At 25.8% G+C, this 27,774-nt stretch overlaps 1 protein-coding gene across 1 annotated transcript in view; it reads right to left on the bottom strand.

The window, feature by feature from the left end:
• Window positions 1-10,646: 10,646 nt before the first annotated feature.
• The window catches only part of LOC135928181 (uncharacterized), a 34,436-nt gene continuing 17,308 nt past the window's right edge, over window positions 10,647-27,774 (bottom strand). The window contains exons 2-3 of the mRNA XM_065464558.1: window positions 11,622-11,722; window positions 10,647-11,213 (exon numbers count right to left, since the gene is read on the bottom strand). Coding sequence (XP_065320630.1) covers window positions 10,787-11,213; window positions 11,622-11,722 — 528 coding nt within the window. The 3' untranslated portion in view covers window positions 10,647-10,786. The remainder of the gene's footprint in view (window positions 11,214-11,621; window positions 11,723-27,774) is intronic.

Genomic DNA, 27,774 nt, shown 5'->3' with positions numbered 1-27,774 from the left:
TTCTATGTAAATGTTTCAGTACTTCTAGATTTTTCCTTCTATCAATTGTTATGAATTTTAGTAATTTTCATATTTTGATAATAAATTTTTTATTTATAATGTTTACCAATCGCGATTAAAGATTAAACTAAAAGGTGTACTATATAAACACTACATATTGGTCTAAGCTTTAGAATTAGTGCCTTCAAAAGTTTGACAAACTTCTTTTTTGGGACATCGTTGTTTCATATCAAATTCTTGAACATATATATTGATTCAAAATATAATGAGAATTGAGATAGAGGAAAATAAATTTAAAGATTTTGTATAAATGGTAAAATGAGCTAACGTGGACCAACCGTCCTACCGTCAACTAATATAAATATAACTGTGAATCATATTAATTTATAAATCTTAAAAATTGTTACAACTTTCCTAAAATTGATCGAAGTAAGATTTTGAATGCTTTATTTATAAATCTAAAGATAAAATTTGCAATTATTTTTTGTACTTTTGGTATGCTAAACCTAGGGTTGGGCAAATTTTCAGAAAATTGTATCCGGATACAGATGAATCTGCTTTTTAAAATTTTGTAAAGATATTAAATATTTGTGAAAAATTTCAGTAAACTTGTATATTATTTGAAAAAATATCTAAGATACAAGATACTTTTAAAACTTTAAATAGTAATAGACCAAATATCTGCAGTAGTGCTGATATATGTCTGAACTTTCAGTAGTGTTTAAATGATCGGTTTCATTTTTGAAGTTTTTGCCAATTTTTCTTGCAATGATCTTCGAGGAAATTTTTTAATTAGGTTATAATAAATTGACAAGTAGAAGATAAGGATAAATATAACTATAAAATTAAACTTACCTTCCATCATTTTTACAAATACATTTTTTACAACAATAGATAATCGATGTATCCCTTTAAAAATAAATGAAGTTAATAGATTATTAAAAATTTTCCTGAGATATTGTTTTCATATTTGAAAACTCTAGGGTGTTTTGAGTTAATGTTATTGCAGTTTTCACAATATTTTTTTTCCTGTTTGTGTATAACTTTATGATGATTCATGTAATTTTTATATGATTCTAGGACGTCTCTAACAATGAAACAAAAAAATAAATATTTTAAATTAGATTATTCTATTTTTAAAATATCTATTTTTTTTATGCTTTTTAATTCTAGATGATTTTTATATATCATTTTCATTTCATCAATAATTTATTTTAATCTTTTAAATTTATCAATGAATATCATTATAAAAGTAATTTTTAATAGAATTATATAAAATAATTTTAGATACTTAACGAAATTAGATGGCAAGTCTTTAGAGCCACATATCAATGTTACATTTTTGACATTCTGCATTAATTTTTATTAGTATTGGTAACATCATGTTGAGTGACTTTAAAGAATTTTCCATTGAAGATGTTTAATTTATAATTGAAATTGTTTTCTTCTTGAGTGGCGTCATTATTTTCTCATTTTAATCCTATAATTAAATCCTCGATAACTTGGTTCATAATTTTTGGGGTGGATGCATTGCGATTTTAATAAAATATGGAAATTGTTTAGAAAATTGCTATATGACAATCATATATCATTACTCTATTTTAAAATATCTAAACTGAGATTACATTTATCAGTTATGTTTTAAAATAATATCATTTTAAATTTTATTAACAAATATAATTTTATTTAAAGTATCACCTTTTTGAATGCAAACTATATATTAAAATAATTTGTATCTTGGATACAAGATCTTTTTGAAAAGTTTTAAAAAGATACAAAAGTACCTTGTATAGATAGAAACATCCACAACACTGTTCAACCCTGGCTAAAACATATTTCCCTTTGAATATCATTTTTCAAATCTTTTTTAGCCAATCATCTATGACGTAATTATCTATATTAAGCTTTTATTTCCATTCTATCGCTTAAATTATAACTGGATGTACTAATGTTCCCCTGTGCTTAACGCAGGGGAAGTAGGGGCTATCCAGCAGGTGGGGTAAAAAATCAAACGGCTATAAGATTTTCATCTTTAAGGCGAATTGTTTCAAATTTATTCAAAGGTGTATTCTTTAATATCTACCATATATTCATTTAGTAATGGGAACTCTTTATTAAAACAAATATTGATTAAAAACAATTTTTAGCCCTTTTTCAAAAACTTTCCCTTTATGTATTTTTATGCAAATTATCCAATATCTAGGCTATGAATTATACTTAGTCCGTTTTTAGGCTATTGCTAAACATCAACCAAATCTATATATGGCACACAATCATAGACATTATTTTCCCAAATAAAATTATTTCTGGATCGAAAGGGTTAAAAATTCTATCAGTAAACTAATATTCGTGCCAAGCAATATACTATATGTTGACCAGATTTAATGGAAAACATTTCCATATTTTTTTTTTATTTACTTAACTATTTGACATGCAAAAAAATTGTTAAAATGACATACTTATCAATTTTTACAAGTTAAATGATTTTATTTACAAACGAATTAAAAAATATGAAAATGTTTTAAATTAAATCTGCACAACACTGTATAATAATGTGTTCATTGTAAATGAGGGAGTTTTTAATTAAATTCATGTTATGAAAAATAACTATTTTACATAAACTATATTTTGATAGTTGACAGTATAACAGCAATCATTTAAGTTCTTGTTTTCAGGGTGAACCCTCCTTCTAAAAAAATATCGGGTTCAATGAAGAATCTCTGAACCCGGTTCAGAGTTCGAAGACCAGAAAAATAATGTTTTAATTAAAATTAGCTAAAATAACAGAAACATCATTTTTTTAAAAAATTTATTTTAATTAGTATTATAATAAAATTAATTTAATTTATCATCATAATTATAATATATTCGTGACTTTGTAGTCTTACTAGCAATTTAATAATCCACAAATGACAATATCCTAAATTTATAAATGATATATTATCATTATTTATAAAAAAAAACTTTTAAAATCTGGTTTGCTGGGTAAAATTTAAAAATTTTTACGAAAAATGGCCGACACTTAAATATAACAAAAATGATTACATGGAAAATGATCAAAAAATGTTTTTTTTTAATTAATATTTTTTTTTAAATAAAAATACAATTGTTATAAATAGGACACTTTTTAAATAGGAAATCTTTACAAATTCTCCAATTTTGTTATCCAACAATATTTGTGCTTAGAGACCTGGCATATTTTGCCGCCTTTAAAAATTACCTTGCAGAAAAGTTACAAATATAAACTACCTCTACTCTTTATTTTCGTAGATTTCAGGAAGGCTTTTGATTTTATTAAACATGAAGTTCTATGGAAAATCCTAATTGACAGTGGTGTGGATTCTAATATTATAAAAATTCTTAGCAATCATTACGGCTCGTTATTGTCTACTTTTAAAGTGGACAATGTTCAATCTCCATCTTTTATGGTATGTATAGGCGCTATGCAAGGATATGTCTTGTCGCCAATACTATTTAATATAATTTGAATAAAATTATCGCAGATACACTGGGGGCTTTTAATTTATTATGCTTATCCTGTAAAGATGACCTCCACTTGAAGCATCGCATAATTTCCTATGCTGATGACATAGTATTTATCACTAAATTCATGGAAGAAATATCAATCATCTTAGTCTTATAGTGGGAAAATTGGGCTCACTATGAACTTAAATATAACTGTTGTTATGCCTTCTCCATGGGCAGAGATAGATTCAAATCACAACATAGAACTTTAGGAATAAGTTAATGAATTCAAATACCTTGGGGTGAATCTTGATAATAAAGTTCAAATAAAAAATGAAGTAGAAATGAGATTGAAGCAAGCAAAATCTGTGTTCTAAAAATATTTCAAACCATGGACGGCTAGGGAAATATTGGTGAAGAGTAGACTTCAGATGTTCAATTCAATGATCATCCCCATTCTTCTGTACGGAAGTGATACATGGGATATAAACAAAAACACAAAATAAAAAGCTTCAGGTTTTAGTTAAGAGATGTTTGAGGCTTATTAACGGCTACATATATCCTAGAATTATATTAAACGTTGGTTTATGGAGATTATCAAAACATTCTCCAGTTTCAGTAAAATTAAAGAAAAGAAGAATTTAGCTATTCGAGCATATTTTGAGAAATGCGAAGAATAATCTGGCTTATGAAGCCCTTAGTTGGCTTCCAATATATAAGAACAAATAATACTATAATTATAAGACTTACTGGCTAAACAAAACTATATTGGACATTCTAAATATGAACATAAGCCTAACCCATTTACTCACTTAAATAATAACAATGGTTCCATTAGTAAACTACTTAAAATAAAAACCAACTACCTTACGATCCCTTAGTTTCCTTATATAAATATACCTTCCTTTTGGTGGTTCAGTCATTCTATTTCTACTCTTCTATTATTTCATTTTCAATTTCGGAGTTTTTGCAACATATCCTATTTACACCTAAACCAAACCATTATACTCGATTACATGGTTATTCGATTTATATTTCAACCTTCTATACTCGCTTAGAGGTTATTCGATTTAATATTATATATTATTTTAACGAATATAAATTTCCTATTATTCGTACCAAACGTTATTCATATTCATGGGCCGAGTCTATATATTCTGACAGTCGGTCATATATACACTAGAGACCTCCATGGGCCGGGCTTGGGGTTAATTATAAATTTTCTAGCTGGCCTGGGCCGGGCTTGGGTTCGTTGGAAATTTTTGCAATAGGGCTTGGGCCGGGCTTGGGCCGGGCTTGGGCCTAAATTTTTAAATTCAAATTTAGCTTATTTTAAGGATATTAATAGGATAAATATAACAAATCAATCTGATTTTATTAGTGTTATTTATCAAATTTCCTATACACCTTGGGAGAGTATATATTTTTTAAATCGGAAATTGGTATAATTTAACTTAACTTAACACAACGGCCTGGGCACGAAACAGCGAAAAAAGAAACAGCTAAAATCAGGGAATATTCCCAAAAATGTTCCCAAAGATGGCCAAACTTCGAGGGAGCTACGAGTAATTTATTCTTTATAAATCTTTTTAGCTATATAATATTTTTATCATCCTCATTATTGGATATGTCTTCATGGGAGGATGATACAATACTTTATAATGAGACGGATGCTGATGAGATTTTTATATATGGATATTCAGCTAAATGAAGAGGATATCAACTATGATTACTGCATCCTAGATTGGTGGAAGAAGCATGAAAAAATCTTGCCTAAATTGGCAAGATTAGCCAAAAAAATTCATGCAATTCCAGCATCTAATGTTTCCAGTGAACGGAATTTCAGTACTATTGGAAGGGTTATTGAAGAAAGAACAACAAATTTAAATAACGAAATTGTAGATAATATATTATTTTTAAATGATAATTTGAAAATATAAATTAAAATTTTGTTTATATCATTTATTAATATTACTAAATAAAATATTATATTTCTATTAGTATTACTTCAGCATAAGTTAAGTATACATAAAATAATTTTATGGGCTTGGGCCGGGCTTTGGAAAATTTTTAAATATTATAGCGGGCTTGGACAGGGCTTGGGAATTTTTTTAAATATTAAAAACGGGCCGGGCCGGGCCTGGGCTTAAAATTTTTTTTTACGATGGGCCTGGGCAGGGCTTGGTCCTAAAATCTAGGCCCATGAAGGTCCCTAATATACACTTGACTTTGTATCTATCTTTAAAGAGAGATTTTAAGGTGAGATTAAATTAGTATAAATAGTGATGAGTCTTATGTACACTTGATTTGTTTCCTCTATCTTCAAAGATGTTGTCTCTATCTTTAAAGAAAGATTTTAAGGTGTGATAATAATAGTACTTATATATACGGGTATTTATTTTATTTTATTTAATCATATTAATTTCTAGGTTTTCTCGCTACACTAATTGTAAAATTAATATAGCCAATATTACCCTTCCATAATTACATTTTCAAGCATGAGTTACCTCTCCTCTTACTTCCAATGGGCGTTTAAGTAAGGGGCTTTGCCTCTTGCGTTCACATGTAACCGCGGCCTGCCCAAAAAACGTGAGTGGTCCTCTTAATTATTTCGCTTTTTCCAGTTTGATGGGCTTTTCATGAGAGAACCAAGCGTTGCTCTGTCATATATATCTGATATATATGACGTTTAGGGCTAGTGCGCTTAATATCACGTACACGTAAATGAAAATCGTATATTACATTTTTTTATATTATATTATTTTTAACATATAAATAAATAAAATGAAAGTTTTAAATAAAAAAAATAAATTTTTTTAAAAAAAGCTCCTGAACCCTAAATTTTAAAAAAGGGTTCGGGTTCTCATCCCTGTTTTTTAAAGTTATGCAGGGACATTAAAAAAGTGTAATCAATAATGATCGCCGCCTTCAGTGGCAAAATTTTTTTAGGGGGTAGGTATAGATTTTTGAGGGGAGTTTGCATCCATTTCCAGTGTTTATCCTGTCATGTAGACACTGTCTCCATCGTTTATTGATTAAGTTATGTGATTGGTTGGGTAAAATGTGAAGGATAAATAATTACAAATTAAATAGTTGAGATTTTTAATAATAGAGGAAGAAACTAATTTTTCTTTAGATATGATTTTATTAATATATATTTTTACGATAATTGCTACTTATTATTTTTATCCCAACTATATTTATTGTTTTATTGACTTTATTTGATGAATAATAAAATAAATAAAATATGGAAATGTCTTTTGCATCCCCCTATTTTGTTGTAGATTCCAATTATAACCTTAATCACGACTTTTATATTCCTTTATGAGGGTTTGAAAATTTTATGATGGTACCTATATACCCTTTATTACATATGACTACTAATCAGTCACATAGTAAATTTTTTGACCTATTTTACCGCGTAAATTATTTTGGAGAGAAAATTTTAATTGTATCATCTTATAAATAACATTTCTTTTATATCAAAATCATTTTTTTTAAAAAAGAATTTTTATATTTATTTAAAGTGCGAGTATTTAATGTCAGCTGTTCCCTATATTTCAAAATTGACATTTTTCGTAATTTTTAATTACATTTTTTTAATATTAAACTTTGATATTATTTTTCAAAAAAATATGAACCAGATAACTAAAATATTCCTATATTCTTTTCCGTTTTTATATTTAAAAAAATTTAATTAAATATTTTTTAATCGATAATATATGTATGTTACTAATAAGATTCTAATATGATTTCATCATATGATTATTTTTCTGATGGCATGGCCACGATAATGAGGATGATAATTCAATATTTTCAGATAATTTTACTATTATAAATAGAAGAAGAGATATAATATGGAAGGAAAAAAATAAATATCCCTAAAATTTATCTAAAATTCAATGGAAAGTCACTTTATCCAGCGAGATACTGGCTTTACATACTCCCTATCAATGTTTATCATATTTTTTGAATGATAATTTCCTAGATTTAGTAGTTCTCGCAGCCAAATATGCAGCAATAAAAAATATTAACAAACCTATAAAAATTTCTATAATGGAGCTAAGGAAAGATTGATATTCTCATGTCCAATTACCATCGATAAGAGACTATTGGAAAGATGTAATTGGCAATGATCTTATAAAAAAAGACGATGACTATCACTAAATTTGAAAGCATTCGATCCATTAATGACAATAATTCTATAACAAAAGGTCAACCAGGCCATAGTAGGCTTATAAAAGTAGTCTCAATTGTGAAACACTTTCAAGATAGGTTTCATACAATTCCTAAAGAGGAATGCAATCGATGATTTGCTCAACTAAAGCTCGTATACATTTAAAAAAATATATGCCAATGAAGCCTCATAAATGGGGCTTTAAATTCTTCATTCTATGCGGTGTATCAAAATTTGATTTTGAACTATATTCTGGGCAGGAAAATGATTCTGAAAAAAGTCAACAGAACCAGAATCGTCAAAGCAAAATCCACTATGTAAAGGCGTAACACATGTAGAATGCTCGAAATGCCATTGCACTGTTTCCATGCAAATAAAGACAGTTTTATTTTATTTCATACCAATATATAATATACAATAAATTGTTTGTTAAATACAATTTGTGACTTATATGTAACATACATTATTATGGTCTAAATAAAAAAAATTTTTTTTGATCAATTATTGATTAATATGTCAAAGGGAATACCTGAGAATTTCTAACTTATTGCAAACATCATGTGGTAAAGGATTAATCGCTCTTGCTTTATATTATGTAAAATATTTCTTTTTCTTTTCATCTGTAATAAGGATTTAAAATGGTTTTAGAGTTCTCGATAATTTTTTTCGAAAGTGAACATTCATCATAAATGCCTCAATTACATGCCAAGATTTTGGTAAGTGTTGGGAGGGGGAGGATTATTAGGTGTAAAAATGTGTGTTGTAAAAAAAATTACAATGGCAACTTCAGCACAGAAAAATTAAAAGGTTAATTTTTCCTCATGAACTCTAACGCTATGGGGCTTAAATTAGAGAAAAAAAACAAGTTTATTTTATACACGAATTTTTTTAATGTGCATAGATTTAAATTAGTGATTATATGAGATGTTTAGGGCTAAGAATTCAAAATCATGATAAATATACAGTTCATGTTTCGATTCTCGTCTATTTTTCTATAAGAATATAACCAAACATCACCAAATTTATTTATAAATAAAATATATAAAAAATTCTCATCTAGTTAAGCCCTTATCTATATTCATTTCTCTTTCTTTACCAACAAAACTTCCTCCTTACATATTATCTTTTATTCTAATTTTTTTTTCCTTTATTTTACACACCAAGTTAAATATTAATTTTTTTTTGATTTTTTCTTTTCGTAATGAAAATAAATTATATATTTTTTTTTAAATTATAAAAACATTTTTAATATATTAGGATATTGAATATAAACTATACTTATATAATCTTTCAAAAATATAAATTTCTCAACTTATACTTTATTTTTAAGAAAGAAAAGGAAAGATACACACTTATATATTATACTACATATTATATATCGTATAAAATGACACTTGCGATATTTCTTGTTCCTTAAAAAAATTATGTATTCTCAATTTATAATTATTTATAATATTGCAAAAAATAAAGTAAAAATGAAATACTCTACTGTTATAAATACAGAAAATTTTTAATCAAAATACAAAAAAAATTATAAAATATTAATATTAAATATAAAATTAATTTTCCTTTCCAAAAAAAATAGTGATAATATATACTCTTATATAATAATAATATATGAAACTTAGTAAATTAAGTTCTTGAAACTGAAAAATTTTTGTTGAAAAAAATTGCAAAATTTAAAAAAAAAAATTAATTATAATTTTTTCTTCTTCTCTACTATTTTTTATATGAGGAATTAATATTATGAAGGAGAAAAAAACAACTAAATAATATAAAGTAGAACGGTAATTATAGAATATAATATATTTCTATAAAATATTAATTATTTAATTAATAAGTTTGGTTTTGTATTATTTAGCTCAAATAAGATAGTATAAAACCAAAATGGCATTTGTAATGATATTCATTAAATTTTGTTAAGGGATTATTTAGTTTGTCGTTGAAATTATTATTAATTTTTTCATAAATATTGGAAATTATATTCAATAAAAAAAAAATGTGTTAAAATTTAAAAAAATCTTTTATTCATTTGAGCCTCTTTTCTATTTCTAATATTATTGATTTATCCACGTTCACTGGCAATCTAGATGTCTAGGTTTAAAGTTAAGTTACCAAAAAAATTAGAATTTAATTTTGCTGCCAGGTGTGGAAGAAGTTTTGAATATTCTATCCGATTCAGGAAAACAGAAAATTAATGAGGTGAGATGATTCTTGTATGGCATAAAAATATTAAAAATTATTGAGTAAGACCTTGCTAGACACTCCATTTTTTTAGTGACAATGATAATTTTTTTTAAGGAATCGTTGGAAATATGAAATCATTGTTAGCTCTGAAATTTTAAAATTCTTCTGACCTTCTTAGGTTATTATCTAAGACAGTTTCAATATATCCCGGTCTTCCATTATTTATTATTGAATGTCACAACCTGATATCTTTCCGTAAAGAAATTTACAATTTATTATTTTTAAGAAAAAGAAAATAATTCAATCTAATCTTCTTAGCCTCTCCCCCATCGCTAGACCCAAATTGTTATTTAGCTTACTAGTAATTTTTAAAATTTCATTATTTAAAAGAATTGACTTTAATTTGTTATAAATGGTTTTTAACAAATATGAGAATCGAAAGATTGTTTAAAGTGATCCTCTATGCGATATTTTAAAAGTTTAATAAATACAATTTTTTTAAAATAAATTGACCCGCCCCGGGCTTGTACAAATAATTTTCTTTTTTAAATCGAACCTAGATATTCGCTTTTCAAAATTTTAGGAAACGGAACCACATTTTTAAAAAATATTTAGAACCGGAATATGAACCCGTTTTTTAATCTAATCTCTAAACTTTGGTTTCGTGATTATTATGAATATGATAAACTTGACTATGTATCGCAGCACCCTTTAAACTGTTTATCTACCTAATGTTATACTAAAAAAAATATCGAATTCCTATTTAATATCAGCGACACTCTGGTTTGACCAGGAAATAAATTTTAAAAAACACACGTCATTTTTATTCGCGTAAAAATTATTATATTATAAAGTCGAAAAGTATGAGAATACATATTATATATCGATAAAAATTTCATATTATTCACTGGGTTAAAAATAATGGTCCCCTTTTTTTACCTCTATACCTCTCCTCTCTTAATGCAAATGCTTTTCTATAAAATCTCTAACAATATCGGGATCATTACAATTGGCTTCTTCTAATATATCGGCACTACCCCAGTGAAACAAGGAGGGTATTCGCTTAAGTCCGATGTATCCGTCAACCCTAAAAGGGTTATTTTGATCCTTCCAATACTGCCCTGTTCCCACGGAACAATAAATATAATCGAATCGAGCGTCATTCTCATTTTTTTCCGTATTTTCGGAAGGCCATTTAAGTTGAGACAAAACAGTCTCTAAGTTCGGCATGGCGGCTCTGACATCCGGACACCAGTAGGTTAATTGAGAGTGGTCTAAATGCGAATCTTCGGCAGAGGAATGGGGTCCACTACCGAAAACGATAAATAATTGAGGCGAAGTTCCTTGATTGATGACCCGTGTGGTTTCATTTTCGTTTGTGTAACTTTATAGGTTTTTAAAAAACATAATAATTTTAAAAATTTAGCGTTAATCTAAAGATCACATAGAAAATAAAATAATATATTATTTATCTTTAAAATCATAAAATTTAATAGGGATAATGAATATATACTATTTAAATAATATATATTTCTATGAAAAAAGTCATATACTATAATATATCATTTAAAATATTCAGTAACTATGAAACTAAATTTTGAATGGACCAGCCTGTCATATTTAAAAAATAAAATTTGATTTCATATAAAATGGGGCTCGGACTAATAAAAATAAAAAGTCCAATTCAACGATATGATATAATTTTTTATACCATATTAAAGCTATTATTCTTCATTTGGAGATGCCCAAATTACAGATTGTAGTAAAATTAGAACAGAAAATATAAACATACCTGTGATGAAGCAAATATTTTTCGAGCGCATTATAGCCATCTAAATAACAGTTCCAGGGTCCAATAAGCCCCATCCTAGGTTTACATTTATCAGTTGACATCTATAAATAAGAAATACATTTAATGTTTTAAAAAAAGGTCATCTCATTTAATCAAAAGAACTATAGGCCTCATAAGTATTCTTATTTAGAAAAATTTATTATAATAGAATATAATATATTGTATATTAAAAAAAAGGCATAATAGTTGTTTAACTTTTGAATGAAAGCTTAGCAAATCATAATATAACATATTAAATAAAATATTTTAAAGTATTAAAATAAATAAGATCCATACTATAACTTTTTAATCCTCTTGTCTTATTATATTTTAATACACAATAAATGAAAAATATATATACCATTTTTTGATGAAGCATTTATATTTTAAACAAGGTTTTTTTAAGATAAATGTTCAAGTTCTAATTTAGGGCTCGTTTAAAAATATTTTATAAAAATTAACGTATTTTATATTCCTTTCTTTTAAATGAATTATTTTCAGTTTCCATCTAGATCTTAATTGAGGTGTACGTCTTAATAAGATGGGAGAACGATAGATTCACGTGCTCCAATTAGGGAGCTGATTACAGCGCTGTGCCGAGACTTTTAGTGGCCCAATGCAAAAAAAATAATTTGACGGCACCTTAAAAAACACCATTTATCTAAGCTTATTTTATATATTTTCGCAAAGAAATCTAAAAACATATCTATTTTATTAAATATTAATCATAAAAGCACTTTCAAGCGCATTTATTAATTCTGGTATATTGAATAAAGATCCAAAATTATCTTTAAATAGCTTTAACTTCTGGAAAAGTTCCTCCAACGAATTTCTCTCTTGATCTAGTAATACATTGAAAAATTCAATCTCGTATTTTTTCGAAAATCATGTATAAGCAGGTCATAAAAAAAACAATAATTTATAGTATTGTTTTAAAGGCATTTCAGTTAATTTTTTGAAAATTTTATAATTCAATTCCATATACCTCAAACCTGATAAAAAAAATGTAAGATAGATAATCACAAATCCAATCATAAAGGCATCAATTTCACTATATTCAACACTATTATTATATTTTTATTTATTTAAGTAAATTTATAAAATAAAAATATAATATTAAATAATATAATGTTCCAGTTTCCGATGGGGTTCATAGGTCCGGGATCGATAAGGCAAAAAATAAGCAAAATTAGCTGGGTGATAAATTTAGCGACCTTAAAAGTTATCGATCATAACTTGGCATCTTTATTTGTAAAATTAAATTAACACTATTCATATCTGTATATTTCTCTCCTATTTCGCGCTTAAAATTATGATTCGATTAATGATATAAAATATATTAATTAAGGTTTGAAAGTTAACGAACAAGTGCAGAAAAAAAAATTCAATCTAAAAATTTTAATAAACAAACTTTAATATAAATCATAAAATTCGCAAAAAAATGAGATAAAAGGTGACCTGCTGACACAAGCCGATAGTTTTATTTAAAATTATTATATAATGTAATGCTTATATTAGCCGATAAAATTTTTTTTTTTAAATTATAAAAATTCTATAGAATGTTGTAACAAATTTAATAAAGTAGTAAGCACTTGTTAAGGCAAAAATAAAATAAAATGATTTGACAGTTTTATACCATGATGAAGGGACGAACTTATTCGAGAGAAGGATTAAAAGAATGCCGAATATTGAAATTTATTATTATATTACAAATTAGTCAAAGGTATACAAAATTTTCCCCTTACAAAAAACGAACATTATTATGGGGTCCCTCCCTCAATCTCTATCTTAGGTCCTTAGTAAATAAAATTTCCCATATTTTCACACAATTAATTGGATCGGTAGTTTAAAGTCGGCCTGAACCTCGACTAACTGGGTTTAAAAATATTTTAGCTCAGCCAAAACAAAATATCGTGCTAGGTTTGAAAAATATTTAAAAAATTCTGAATAATAACAAAATAACGTGTTCTCTTGGTTTATCAAAATAAATTGATATAATAAAAATTTATTTGTATAAGAGAAGCATAGTAATTTTTATTTCATAAAAATGAGAATTTATATTTTTTTAATTTAAAAGGGCTGGCCTCGAGCCCACAAATGAATAAATTTTCTGGCGAGAATGATTAAATATAAATCATAAACAATTATTAATTATATTTTGGATTCTTTTTAAATTTTTTGGGCCATTTCGAGGCTTCAGAATTTTCTGAAAATTCATCAGGGGGGAGGGGGTGTCCGGCACTATAAACAATAATATTAAGTAATTTATTCCATAGAATATACAATCAAAGTCTTAAAAAACTGTGGGTTCATTATGATACAACCCTATCAAAGATTTCAGCTCAGTGCTTGAGTACAATATTTTAATTTTCTTAGAAATAAATAAGTTTGGATATTGACAAAATTTTTGGTTAGTAGTTGTTGGACAAAATAAATTTAAAAAATTTTGACAATCCAGTCCTGCAACATGAAAAAAAAAGTGTTTTGAAGAATATAAATCTTATTAAGACTATATATTGTAATATAATATGGTCTATTTTCCAAAAATAATTCCTCATGTTTATAGGCTCAAATTCTGAAATGAGAATATTTTGTATCGTACATACTCTAAAATTTTATTCCGAATGATCTTTCAAGCTTTAACGTGAGAATATGATATGACTCTCAGACCTAAACAAGACCGATTAAATAGAACTAAACCATGCATGATTGGAAGTAAGCCGGAGTTTAAGTTAAAATAAACGGCAATATAAGAAGGCATAAATGGGATTGTATAATAAAAAAAATATTTTAATTAAAATTTCTCTTATCATAGGTATTATATATATATACTCTTCTCTGTAAAAAAAAATATAAATATTGATAATTAATTTTTAATAAAAAAAATTAATCAAATTTTAATCTATTTTATTTTTATTTTTATACATATAATTTTCTTCTTCAAATTTAAAAAAAAATAATTTATAATAAATTATTAATAACATTTTTCATCTTATTTTTTTTAGACTAAAATTACAAAACCCTCGTTAATTTTAATAACATCTTTCTATTTTCTTTTTGTAAATATTTTAAAATTAAAAACATTATATAATACCATTATAATTAAGTCACCAAAAAAATCATCAAAGTATAAATAAATTCTTAAAGAAAAAATTGAAATAAGTTAAAATTATCTTCAAAGTTGTTGGATATCATAGGTTGTTATCTTAATTAATATAAATTAATTTTAGTTTTTGTAAAAAAAAATAAAGCTAGTTTCTAAAAATAATTATATCGCTAAAATAATGATAAATATGAAGTATATCACAGTTTAAAATCTGAATTCTCGGAACTGGGATTGCTAAAAATAGGGCATCTCGCTTATATCTCCTAGAAATTTCTTAAAACATTATTGAAAATAATATTAATAGATAAGATACTAGGGAAGTAAACAATTGTATTTAAATTAATTTCTTTAAAATCGAGACCCCCATTTATAGAGATTTTTTTTTTTTTAAAAAACTCAATTTAAATATAGGAGTCTACTTCCCTAACATCTATTATAATTTTTTTAATATTTCTTTCAAAAAATTTTAGAGATATAAACGAGTTTCCCAATTTTCAGCAATTTAGAGCGGAAATCTCGAAATCGGAACAAATCTAAGAACCTAAACCCTTTATCAAAATTTCTAATGAGCCGAAACATAACGCATATTATAATTTTCAAGTGATTCCAACAAAAATATGCCTAAATTTATAAAGTTGTGATTAGGTTTGTTTAATGTTAAAAAAAATTTAAAAAATGAGTAGGGAAAAGAAGAAACTAATGGGTGGGCGTGAGAGTTTAAAATGTATACTCGGCGGGATGGTGGACGTAAGCTAATGTTTAATTAAAAATGAATAGTTAATTTTAAACTAATAGACGAGCTTCTCTCCAAAATCATTAGCTGGCGGACTCAAAACTTGTCTATATATTTCTAATTGTCATCCTCATTACGATAAAAATATAAAGCTATTTATCATTTATTTGTACAATGATGAGGATTGAGATAAGGTATAAATTACTATGGCTAAGTGAGTGAATGCTTAACAAGATAATCTAATGAACCAATTATACGGTATTATTAAAATATCTGTTCAAACGTGATCAAAAAAAATATATCGACATAGGCTCTCATAATTGAGCGCCTTTGAATGTTAAGGGATGGGGTTAAAATATTGAATGTTTAAAATAAAAATACAAGATTATTTTATCTATGCTGTTATTTTATATTATTTGTAATCGCTGTAAAGCAATGTTAGATATTTCTATTTTACTTTGCGTAAATGCAATGCATTTAAATTTACCAAAAAAAATTAAATTTTTTTAAAATATGATTAATCCAAAAAATATTCATGATTTTTATCGACCATTACCCTATCTTATTAAAGTTAATTGCTGTGTACCTATTTTTATTAACTTGATATATAAAAACATTTTTATCAAATCGGTGAATTTAAAATTATTGGCCCGATAACCGATATCAAACTCGTTACCTCCTTAACTATATACTACAGCAATGGTTAGGGGTTGGGCTCGAAAAATAGAATATTTAAAAACACATTTTCTATAAAAAATTATTTATGATTTCAATTTTCATATTTATAAAATGCTATTCAAAAGTCAGTGACTATTATTATGACACATTGCTTTAAATGTAAATTATTATGATTCAAGCGTACGTGTTAACTATTTGCTAGCCAGATTTTAGCGGAGGCGTTTAATAAATACTCTATCATCCCCGCAGGAAGAAATACCTTATCATCATTCTATATAAAATTTTTGAAAGCCATTTTCCTCTTTAGGCCTTACTGCCTTATTTTTTTTCTTCTTATTCTTGAAAACAACAAAATAGCTCTAAAAACAAAACCTAGATAAATTTTGTAAATTTTGAACGCTAATATAAATGTTTTAAAAAAAAATTATATAAATTATTAATTTATATTAAAAAAAATAAAATTAAATAAATTTTTATAAAAATTAATGATATAATAATCGATCTACAAAATAAAATAAAAAATTGTTTTTTTTAAATATTTTCGAAGTGAGACTGTTTAATATATATTAAAGAGCCCGGTTTCCGGTTTAACCCGATCCGGGAAAAAATTTCGTCCGGATATGAGAAATTTTTTTTCATTAAAGATTCGAATCCGATAGAAAATTCAATTTAAAAATTTTTTTTTCGTTGGATAAAATCAAGGTGTTTCAAAGAAATCGGAAAAATTGTAAGGCCATGTCCAGGTTCGTCTAAGCAGCTTAAAAAGGAAAGGGGCTAAGATTTAGGTTGAATGGTAAACGATAATTTGTTTTTATTTGTATCGAAAAAAATACATAAATTATCAAATAATATTTATTTAAATGTACACACTTTAAAACAACCCAAAAATATTTTGAATTGGTATTTTTGGGTTGTCAAAATATACATAAGAACCATTAGTATAAAACAAAGTATTTTAAATTATTTTTCGAGTTCTGAGTTCGATAATAAATATTAAGATCAAGGTCCGAATACGACGAAATCCAAAAATAAATGTCTGAGAACTAGGATCGATATTAATTATAAAATAGTTTGTATATATTTGTATCTAATTATAAAAGATTAATATTATTCATATTTGTTTGCAAAGAGGTCATTCCAGCTAGCTTTTTAATCGTTTCTTCGACATAAAAGGAGTTTCTAAATTATGATATAATTTTTTTATCAGCTGATATTAAAAAACAACAGTGTACAATTACTACGTTGGCAAAAAAAGAGGTGATGACTAATAAGTGAGCAAGCTCTAAAAGGAATGCGTGAAAAATGAGAAAACTTCAAAATTCTACTAAATAACTCGGTATAAAAATGATCCTTGAGTATAGGGTTGGACATCAACACGTGTATTAATTTGAATAATTAGTAAATTAAAGATTAAATAAAAAGTAACATTAAGATATAGCGTTATTTAAAAACCCAGATTTGGGTCGATTTTTCAGCCAAAATAATATTATAAAAGCCTGAAAATTTTTCTCGTAGGTGGCAGAAAGATTTGGATCTCTACTTGCCAAATCTCGAGGCTTACATAATATTTTAGCAAAAATCTTAATCGGTTGTTAAAAATCAGGGCTTTTTTAACAACACTAAAGTATATACCAGAGACCTGCAGGACCAGCCCTAAGCCCGGGTTTAGGGCAGGACCGTATTTTAATTTTATAAAATATACCAGAGCCGGGCATGACATTTTAAAAAAAAAAAATCCGGAACCAAATATTTGAAATCGCCATTAGCTATAAAAATAAAAATTATACTATAAAAGAATCCGGGCCGGGTTGGGCCGTGCAAATGGTACATCTGCAGGTCTCTGGTATATATTGAATTATTTTTAAAAGTCGAATCTCCGTGTGAGAGTAAACTTTATTAAAATAAGCGATGTTTGCTGAAAGGAAAACTGAATAAATAAATATTTTCGAAAATCTTTACTTTACATTTTTTCTTCTATTTCTATCATTTAATATGTTTTTTTTAAATTGAGGCTTATCTCAGATTTGGACCCGGATCGTTCGTTTGAATGCCACTCAAGTTGCGTGTAAACATGAACTGGACTATATATGAAATAACTGAAATTATATATTTATTTATATGACCTTAAAAATTATATCTTGATCGTTGTTCAAGTATTACCTTAAAATATGATTTTTAAAAAATGGATAATAAAAATCTTCAAATTAAAAAAAAATTGATATTGGTAAATCTATTTCCAAAAAGGTGTTTAAAGGATTTCTTGATATTATTAAAAATCCCGATTTGGTTAGATTTTCAAAACGGTGAGATTAGAATTTTAGCCAAAATAATATGTAAGCCTGAAGATAAGTTTGAACATCTTCTCAAGGCTTACATATTATTTCGGTTAAAATCTAAACTGAGCGGTTTTTAAAAATTGACCCAAATCGGGGTTTTAATCACTAAGATTTCTATTTAATACCTTTTTCCGAAATATTTTGTAGGTATTTTTTAGTATATATATATTATATATTTTTAAAAAATATATCTGTGTTTATATTCGAATACATTTTGAATATTTTTCCCAAACCTGTATAGGCGAGCTGCATGTCCGATATTGATTAACCATTATTCTAAAAAAATTTTTACCTGCTCCTTAAAAAATGCCGCTTTTTCTTTCGAATATTTTTCTATAAATAGTAAGACCAATCAAAATTTATTCATGCAAGCTGGAACTTAAAAATAGCCAGATGCAGAGATGGAATAAACAAAAATAAATCATATCACCTATGTATAGATAGAATTAGTGGATGTAATAGCTCATCTAGATTTTTTCCCCTTCCCTAACAGATTTTTAAAAATCGCTTTATGAAATGTACACGGGTTTTCCATTTAAAAGAGGAAAAGTTTGAAAAATATAAAACCTATCAAAGGAAAAGTTCCAAAAGCTTAGGAAATTTGCGATCAAAAAGAAAAACCATACGTTTAAGAAAATATTTATTTTAAAAAAGGTAAATCGTTATTCTTGATAATTTTAGTCATTTCTCTGCAATTTTCAAATTTAATTTTGCGTTTTTTGATCCCCCCTCTTTCGCATTTTTGATCTTTTTTTAAATCCCAAGCTAATTTTCTGCCTTCCTAAAGGGATATAAGTGTTATGCTATCTGGCCTTTTCAATTTATGCAAAATTCCCATCTCGGGAATATCCCGAGCATTTTGGGGAATCATAGGGAATTTAGAAGAACTTTGTAAGAATGTCCGAAATTGACTGATAATCAAAAAGAATTATTATAGCCTGATAGATGCTTGACTCCAGTGAATTAGATATACTAAATAGAGTGAAAACCAATAATGACTGCAATGTATATATATTTTGATGAATAAGCTTTTATTTAACACTTGAAATTATAATGATCGAAATATATATATGAAATTAATTAGAAGAATGAGGAGTTCAACTCATGCCCTTCGTCTACAATGATACCACTATCTACAGATGATATATTTTCATTTTCTAAAATTTAAGGAGCTGAGACTAGTATCAATAATTTTATGTTGCAAATATAAATTGCAATTTATATTAATTAGCTTTTCTAGAATTTATTTATTAGTCTATTCCGATTTTTGGAGTGGGTTTTCCTAAAATAAGATTAAATTCACTCCAAAGCAGCTATCATCGGAGGAATGGGTCTTATATGTTGATGCAGACAAAAGTCTTTACACCATATCAGATTTGAACATGTTTTGCACTTTCCCATATTTCCAAAAACTTGGATCAAAATTTTGCAAAATTGGATATCAAGATTGAATTTTGCAATTAGAGCATTGACTGCAGTTATGCTAGATGCTATATCATCATTGGTTGGTTCAAAATTATAGAAACGAAATTAAATTGTTTACCGTTAAATTCTGACAACAAAACACAGCATTTTATTTTGCTGAGAAATTTCATATTATTTTTATTAATGTTGGAATAATGGAAAATAAAATTGGTTTTTGTGATATATTAGATCACTTTCTAATATGCTAAATTAAATATTCCTGGAAATTTTGAATTCTGTTCCCCGAAATTTCAGGGAAGGTGTCCAGCGTTTACATTAGTAATCTTCTCCCATCTTCTGAGTTGACTCTAAGGGTGTTTGAATAAATGAAAACTACCACATTGGTGAGAATGACACCTAGTTCCATAACAGGTTAAAAGAAAAGAATAAGTGGACATCCTAAATGTAGCTTCATTTCTTCAATTTTCTTAATTTATTTGTCACTGAATTTTCTTTATTTCTTTTTCTTTTCTTTGAATTTTTGATTTTATTAATTTCTTTATTTGTCATTTTTAAACCAATCATTCTCTTTTTTATCAATTTATTTAGCTTTCCCTTTTATTTACATCTTTTCTTCTTATTTACTAATTTAAATGAAATTATAAAATATATATATATAAATAAAAGAGGGAATAAATAATAAGTAAAAATGACAAAGAAAATTAAAGAATGATATAAGAATGATATAAGATTAAAAATAGTGCAGTAGTTTTATATTTTGTGTTATTAGTAATAGTTACATTTATGCAGCTTTAAAAAAAAGTAACATAGTTATAAAAATAATTATACATTTGCTATGAAATCATTTTTCTATACATCAATATAAATTATTAGAAATAAATCACAATATATTAATTTTTTATAATAATTTAAATTTTTAATGTATGCTAATAAAATAAATAATGATTTCTACTTTTAAATGGGTGGATTGTTCTTAAATCTATAATTATGTTTTTTCCACCTTGATTGGACTTATTCTATTTTACATCAATCGTTTTCCTTTTTGAATGTGAATCCTGTATGCAATGAGAGTACTGGCACATTTGCCTTGAGTCTGACAAACCCACAAAGAATAATGGGCTGATTATGTTAGTTTCAATATATATACACATATCCAACTGTTTGAATAATTTAGTATATAGTGAGTTACAAATTATAAAAATAATGTTTTTTGCATGTTAACCTATATATATATATGTAAACAAAGTAAAAGGCTTTAAAATTTGAACCAGATTGATTGTTATGGTTCCTTTATTTAATTGATCATTGTTGTGGTTTTATAAAACAATTACACTGAAAAAATGATTATTGATTAATATTTTATTATAATACATATATATGACAAATTAAAAATACCAGTAAATAATATTCGTGTAATAAATAAATTATGGGATAATTCAAAATAGTAACATTTGATTTCTAATCTTAAATTTGATATCAAAAACATATCTCAAATGAAATGATAAATATAGCATATTATTACACCTGATTTAATTTTAAATGGATAAAGTTAAACTTAAATTTAACAATTATTTCAATAGTTACATTACATATATACAATATATATTCTTAAGCAGTAAATATTAGTAAAGTGCAAATTTATTTAATAAACTGTCAAATTTTTTACTGAAGCAATAAGCTTTGAAATTTAAAACAAATATTGTACCGTAGCGATATTTTTACAGTGAATATGCAAAATAAATATTATAAGCGAAGAAAAAATACGATTTAAATTTGCATGCTTAATTATGCGTGACAATCTGATGACATCACACATTTTTTAATAAATAGGGATTATTTTAGAACATTAATTTAAAAATTAAACTTTTTAACTTCACTAGTTAAATTTTTGATTACTTAATTACAATGGTGAAAGTTATTAGCTGACATTTTAGTTGCCAAAAAAAAATTGATGGGGGAAGGGGATAAATACAATAAATTAATTAAAAAATATGCAATTTATTAATTTTATTTGCATTCTAATTTTTTTAAAGTTTTTTTTTAATTATAATTAGATATAACTTTGTTATAAAATTGCAATGCATGTACTTATCATTTATTTTCAAATCAATATAAATGTTTATAGAATTTTCTATATCAAATGCACATAAATTAAGAAAAAGCTTTATATATTAATATTTAATATTTAGAAAAAAAATTAAATGTTATATTTTATTAAATTTTATATATATGTCCATAATTTATACTGAATAAATAAATATAAGATATAAATATTTTCATTGAATTGATTTTTAAATATTTTTTAGTAATATATCATTTTTTGAAAAAATACAATTTCATTTTGGCTATAATTTATAAATTTATAAGTAGAAGTGAGATTAAATATTGTTAAATTAAGTGTAATTTTGTATATTTATTTCGATTTAAAAAAAATTAATATTAATACATAAAAAAATAAAGTTTTTGATAACAATCTTAAATAAATATCATTTCATTTATATTTTATAACATTTTTTTATAAAATATTTCTGTTAAAAAAAATACTATAATAATAAAAGATTATCATATAAAAAATTTTTCCTTGTAAGAGAAGTGAAGAAGAGACATTTATAATATTTTACCAAAATTTTCATATAATTTTAGGCTGATTATCATATTTTATTATTATATCTTCTTCATTGCTAACAAGAATGGCAATGAGTTCAATTTTCTATTAATAATCATACAATAAGTTTAATTGGGTTTCGAAATTAAAGTACAACTCTTTTAAAATTTTTCTTACGGGTTTAACCGGTTAAAAGCGTGGGATTTTTTTGGCCCTCGAAATCTTAATGCGAGAAAAATTAAATTTCTTTACAAATAAATTCTATAATCCGTTATTATAAAAAAAAAGGTTATTTTAAATGAGGAATTGATAAATTATATTGGTAAAAAATTTGTAATGAAAATGATAAAATATACAAGTATTATTTTCTTAAAAATTATGTTAATTATGGCACAAAAAAAGATATTTATAATCAAAATTTATCCAAAATATCCGTGATCAAAAATAACAATTTTGCGAAATTTAAAAAAAAAACTATTATCAAAACAGCTATCGATAAAAAAAATTGCTATATAATACACTTTGAAAAGAAGAAAACTTCTTTTGTAAATTTTGAGCTTGTGATTGAAATAATTTTTATCTACGATTAAGTCTAAAAAGTAAAAAGATACACAAAAAAAGGAATAATTTATTATTGAAATCATTCATTGGCCAAGCATATTTTAGTGGGAGATATTAATTTCTACTGAATCTGTTTTATTAGTCGAGCACCTTTTCTTGAGAATAAAATTTGTTAAAAAAATTCTCAATATCCTGAATCCTGATAGAATTATGTAGAACTCCATTAATTACGTACGTGGGAGATTAAATATAGAAGCTTAATTTTACTGGAAATGCATTTAGCACGGGTAGAGGTGCAGGTACTTGGAATGCCAAAATCAGATTTTAAAATCGCCCTCGTATATAATTTTGAGAGAGTCCGACCTACACATGAGGATCCAAGAGGTCTTTATTACAGATACTTACCACATCACTTTATTTCTGTAAAATCTGGCATTGCCTATGCAATACATATATAATAGCTTGAGAATACTATGAATTTCTCTTGGGATTTATCATTTGACATAAATTTTTTCAGTGGAAGATTTACAATATATTATATCATAACTGTATACTCTATTCCATAGGATTTGGAAGCTCTCAATTTTATCATTTATGAAAAATTTTTTGACCCCTAACCTGACCCCTAAAAAATATTTGGCACAAAAATTAAATAAAAATTATTTAGGTAAATTTTAATTCACCATTAAAGATTAAATCCATATCAAAATGTAACAAAATTCTTAGAAAAATATTTTTTATTTAATTTAGACAGATTAATAAATAAGTTGTGAAAACCTGCGCATATTTATTCTTTGTATTTTTTGTGGATAAATACAATATAATTTAATAGGAATCATTAATTTACAATTACTTTCTGCTGAAAGCATTAATAAATTGTATTAGTTAATGAATTAAATATTAATCCATCGAATATAATAAGCCAGTACGATGTGCAAACGTCATATCTGACCGAAATAAAGAAGAACAAACCATGCCTCAAAAAAATATTAATAAAAAAGTGCTTTATAATTGCTACAACTACAAGTTGCATTTTGGTAATTGGTATAATAATATTGTTATCATTTCTAATTTTTTAATTAATCTAATGCCTTGTGTAACTTTTTAGACTTTTTAACGTATCATGTAAATAAACAGCATATTCTTATGAGACTTTTAGACCAGGAACATCTCATATTAAAAGAATTTTGTAGTTATTGGTGTGTATTTCTTACTTTTCTAAAAGAAAACTTAACACAGATATTTCTACTCATGATTCAGTCGAGCCTCTGATCTTTTATCTCAATGCGTTATATAAATTACAATATATTGGTCAATGTAATTTATGAGGTATCAATAGCAATAGATCCACTAAATAAGTATCTACAATAAATAGGTACTAATATATTAGATGATATAAATTGTATGGATTCCCCAATTAATATAATTAAGAAAATAAGGCTGGGAATATTAAAATTAAATCTTATCCCTCAATAATCAACAAGGATATGTAAAAGACCCACAAATCTTTGAGATTTTTTAGTCGATACCAAATTGCAATTTGATTATGAAAAGGACTTCATTGGAGTTCATTAAAAAAGAATTATTATAAAATTATTGGTTACTTTGTAGATCGCTTTTTAGATAGATTTACACAAGATGATTATAATCTTCTATCCTATTTTAATACATTGTCACCCCTTGACCCTGATTATTTTATAAGATAAAAATCATTATCAACTTGGAAACGTTACATTATGAGATGAAAATAGCAAGAGGATTATTAGCGGCAGAAATTAAGGAAACATTATTATGAAAATATGGTAAATATTATGTATAAAAAAATATCACATTGCTTTTAAAGAATTCTATAAATGCTAAGCAGCCATTATCATGTATCAACGGATTTTTCTCATTCCCTACACTACAGAGAATTCTATCGAGTACTAGAGAATCGATAAAAGATCGACATAAATAAAATTTAGTATGGCTTATGGAAAAAAATAATAGAGAATTTACCTATTAATTCATTTATGTTAAAATTTAAAAATAAAAATTGTTGTTTACGAATTTTTAATAAATTTCTATGAGTGCCTTATCTATTTGTTTTATTTAAAAAAAATATTGCCCCACCTCCTAAGTAAACACTTGCTTCTCCACTCAGCTAGAAATTTCTGGATACGGCCATGCCTTCCAATATGCATAATGTATCACCACTATGAATGGGCGTGGCTGAGCCCTTGGGAATTTTTAAAAAGATTTATTTTACAAATTCCAGAAAATATTTTTAAAACTAGTTGACCGGTCGTCGGTCTAGAATTGGAGTGCTCCACTCGACATTTTCAAAGTTTTTGAGTTAGAAGTGGATACTAACTTATTTACACCCAATATATATAAAAATAAAAACTAGATTAATAAATATTAATTTTTGCCAAAGTTATTGTCAAAATTGATCAACAACTTTTTCCTATATTTTATTTTAAACTTTAATGTTAATTTTCTCATTTTAAACATTTGTGCAAGTGGAGCACTCCAATTCTAGACCGACACAGTCTGGAAACAAATTTTTACGAAGGAAAAAAACATAATTTTGAAAATACTTAACAAGTTGCTTGGCCCAAGCCAAATATATATTTGTTCGCTCGCCTCCCACTCTTGGTTTCGGCCCAGGGCTTCCCTACCTCTAACTGACACTGTGAATTAAAGTTCTATAACTCTACCCAATTAGAAAATTCAACCCACTCCGCGCTTGCGGTGCGTAATTCTTTTTGAGGTGGATTGAATTAGTCCTAGTTTGAAAATATTTTTGTTAGAATTTTGAATTAAAACAGTCAAATCAATAAATAAATCGCGATTTGATTGTAATATTATTCTACTATTTTATTCATTTTTAGTAAATTTCTATAACAAACTAAAAAAAAATTAATAAATTCGAGCCATATTGTAATTTTCGGATGAGCTTGGGTCGGGAAAATGTTTTATTTCCTACGGGTCGGGTTAGGTTGGATTGATTCAACTTTCATACGATTTTGCCAAGAACTTTTTTGAATGTTTTATTATGTGTACACAAAAATTTATGGCAAAATTGTATAAATCACAGTGTAGTTATTTTATAGATGTTGAAATATATTTCTGCATAAATCGAAATTTTTTTAAATTAAAAAATTCCCTCTGTATATGATCTTAAATTAAGGGATTTCTAATCTTCAACAATTCCGTATCCCATTCCGACGTAATTAATTATTCATTTTTTTAAAAAAAAAAAATGTTGAATTTTTATATATTATTAAATTTTGCTTCTGTTGTCAAAAATCAGGTAACAAAAAAATAAAATAGGATTTGCAAAAATTCATTCATAAATAATGAGGAGGATAGGCGGGAGGGGGTGGAATGTAACTATTAAATTAATCCCTCATTTTTTAAATAAAGTTTGTCAAAAAAAATTATCGATTTAAAATAAAAATTAATAAATTTTTTAAATAACGAAGGAATTATGGGGTTTTTTTATTTTAAAAAAAAGACGAAAAGTTTCCCATTGAAATAATATCCCATTCTTTTTATTATATTATATTTCGGTCTTCAGTAGTTGAGTGCCGGAAAATATTATTAAGTAAATTTTTGTTTTCTTAATATACTTTTATATTGATGGGTAGACAAAAAAATTTGCTTTCATTTCTTTTAAATTGATAAAACCTACACCTTAATTTTCCAATTCTAAAAAATAATTTCTAAAAATTTCTTCTTCAATTTGAAAGAGCGCCTGAAATTTTCAAAAAAATCTACGAATAAACACTACTATAGACGTGTATTATTTTATAAACAAATTTTTTACATAAACAATTTGTTATAAATTTTATTTTATAAAATTTAAAAAACGGGACTTTTCCCAGAGACGCTATGATTCTTATAGGATCGGTGTTTGTCTTAATCTACTTTCAATTATAAAAATGCATGCACTTAGTTTTAATATTATCTTACTAAACTATTGTTCAACTTAGCTCTTGAAAACAGTATTATAATCGTATTCAATCATACCATAATCAATTCATCTTACTTTAAAGATTCCATCATACCATAATCAATTCATCTTATTTTAAAGATGCCACAAGTCAATTTGATTACTTTTTTTTATGCAATCATTAAAAAATTATACGAGCATCAAAGCTACAGCCTGAGTTGTGTTGAGTCTCATATTTGAAATTATGATAAAATGTTGATTTTAATAATGATGATATAGTAATTTTGTTTTGTACACTTAGTTTATAAAAAAAATTTCATTTATACTGTTTGTCAAATGGATCGAAGTTTATTATTTAAGCATTATATTTTGGTCTAGGCTTTAGAATTAGTGCTCTTTAAGTTTGGAAACCTTCATGCTTAGGATTTCGTCTTACTATTAATTAGGTTCATAATATCAAATTCTTTCGATTTAAAATATAATTCGTTTCAAAATTTAATGAGATTTATTTACTTCTATACCTATTAAATTAACCGAAAAGAACATATAATATTTATAAAGAACATCAGTGGGATATTTTGACAGGAAAAAGAAATGTTAATATATTCGACGTTCATTTTTAAATCGCAATTTAACTTACGTTGACTGAACCTAAGGCGTGACCTTATTTTTATTTCGCTTATAACTGGGTTTTTTTACTGTTAAGTACTAATCAGGCATTATATTGGCCTAA

This window comes from Gordionus sp. m RMFG-2023, chromosome 4 (assembly GCF_954871325.1).
Source record: "Gordionus sp. m RMFG-2023 chromosome 4, tfGorSpeb1-WG-v2, whole genome shotgun sequence".
Taxonomy (NCBI): domain Eukaryota; kingdom Metazoa; phylum Nematomorpha; class Gordioida; order Chordodea; family Parachordodidae; genus Gordionus; species Gordionus sp. m RMFG-2023.
The sequence above is the reverse complement of the archived record's forward strand: the minus strand, read 5'-3'. Positions and strand labels throughout refer to the sequence as shown.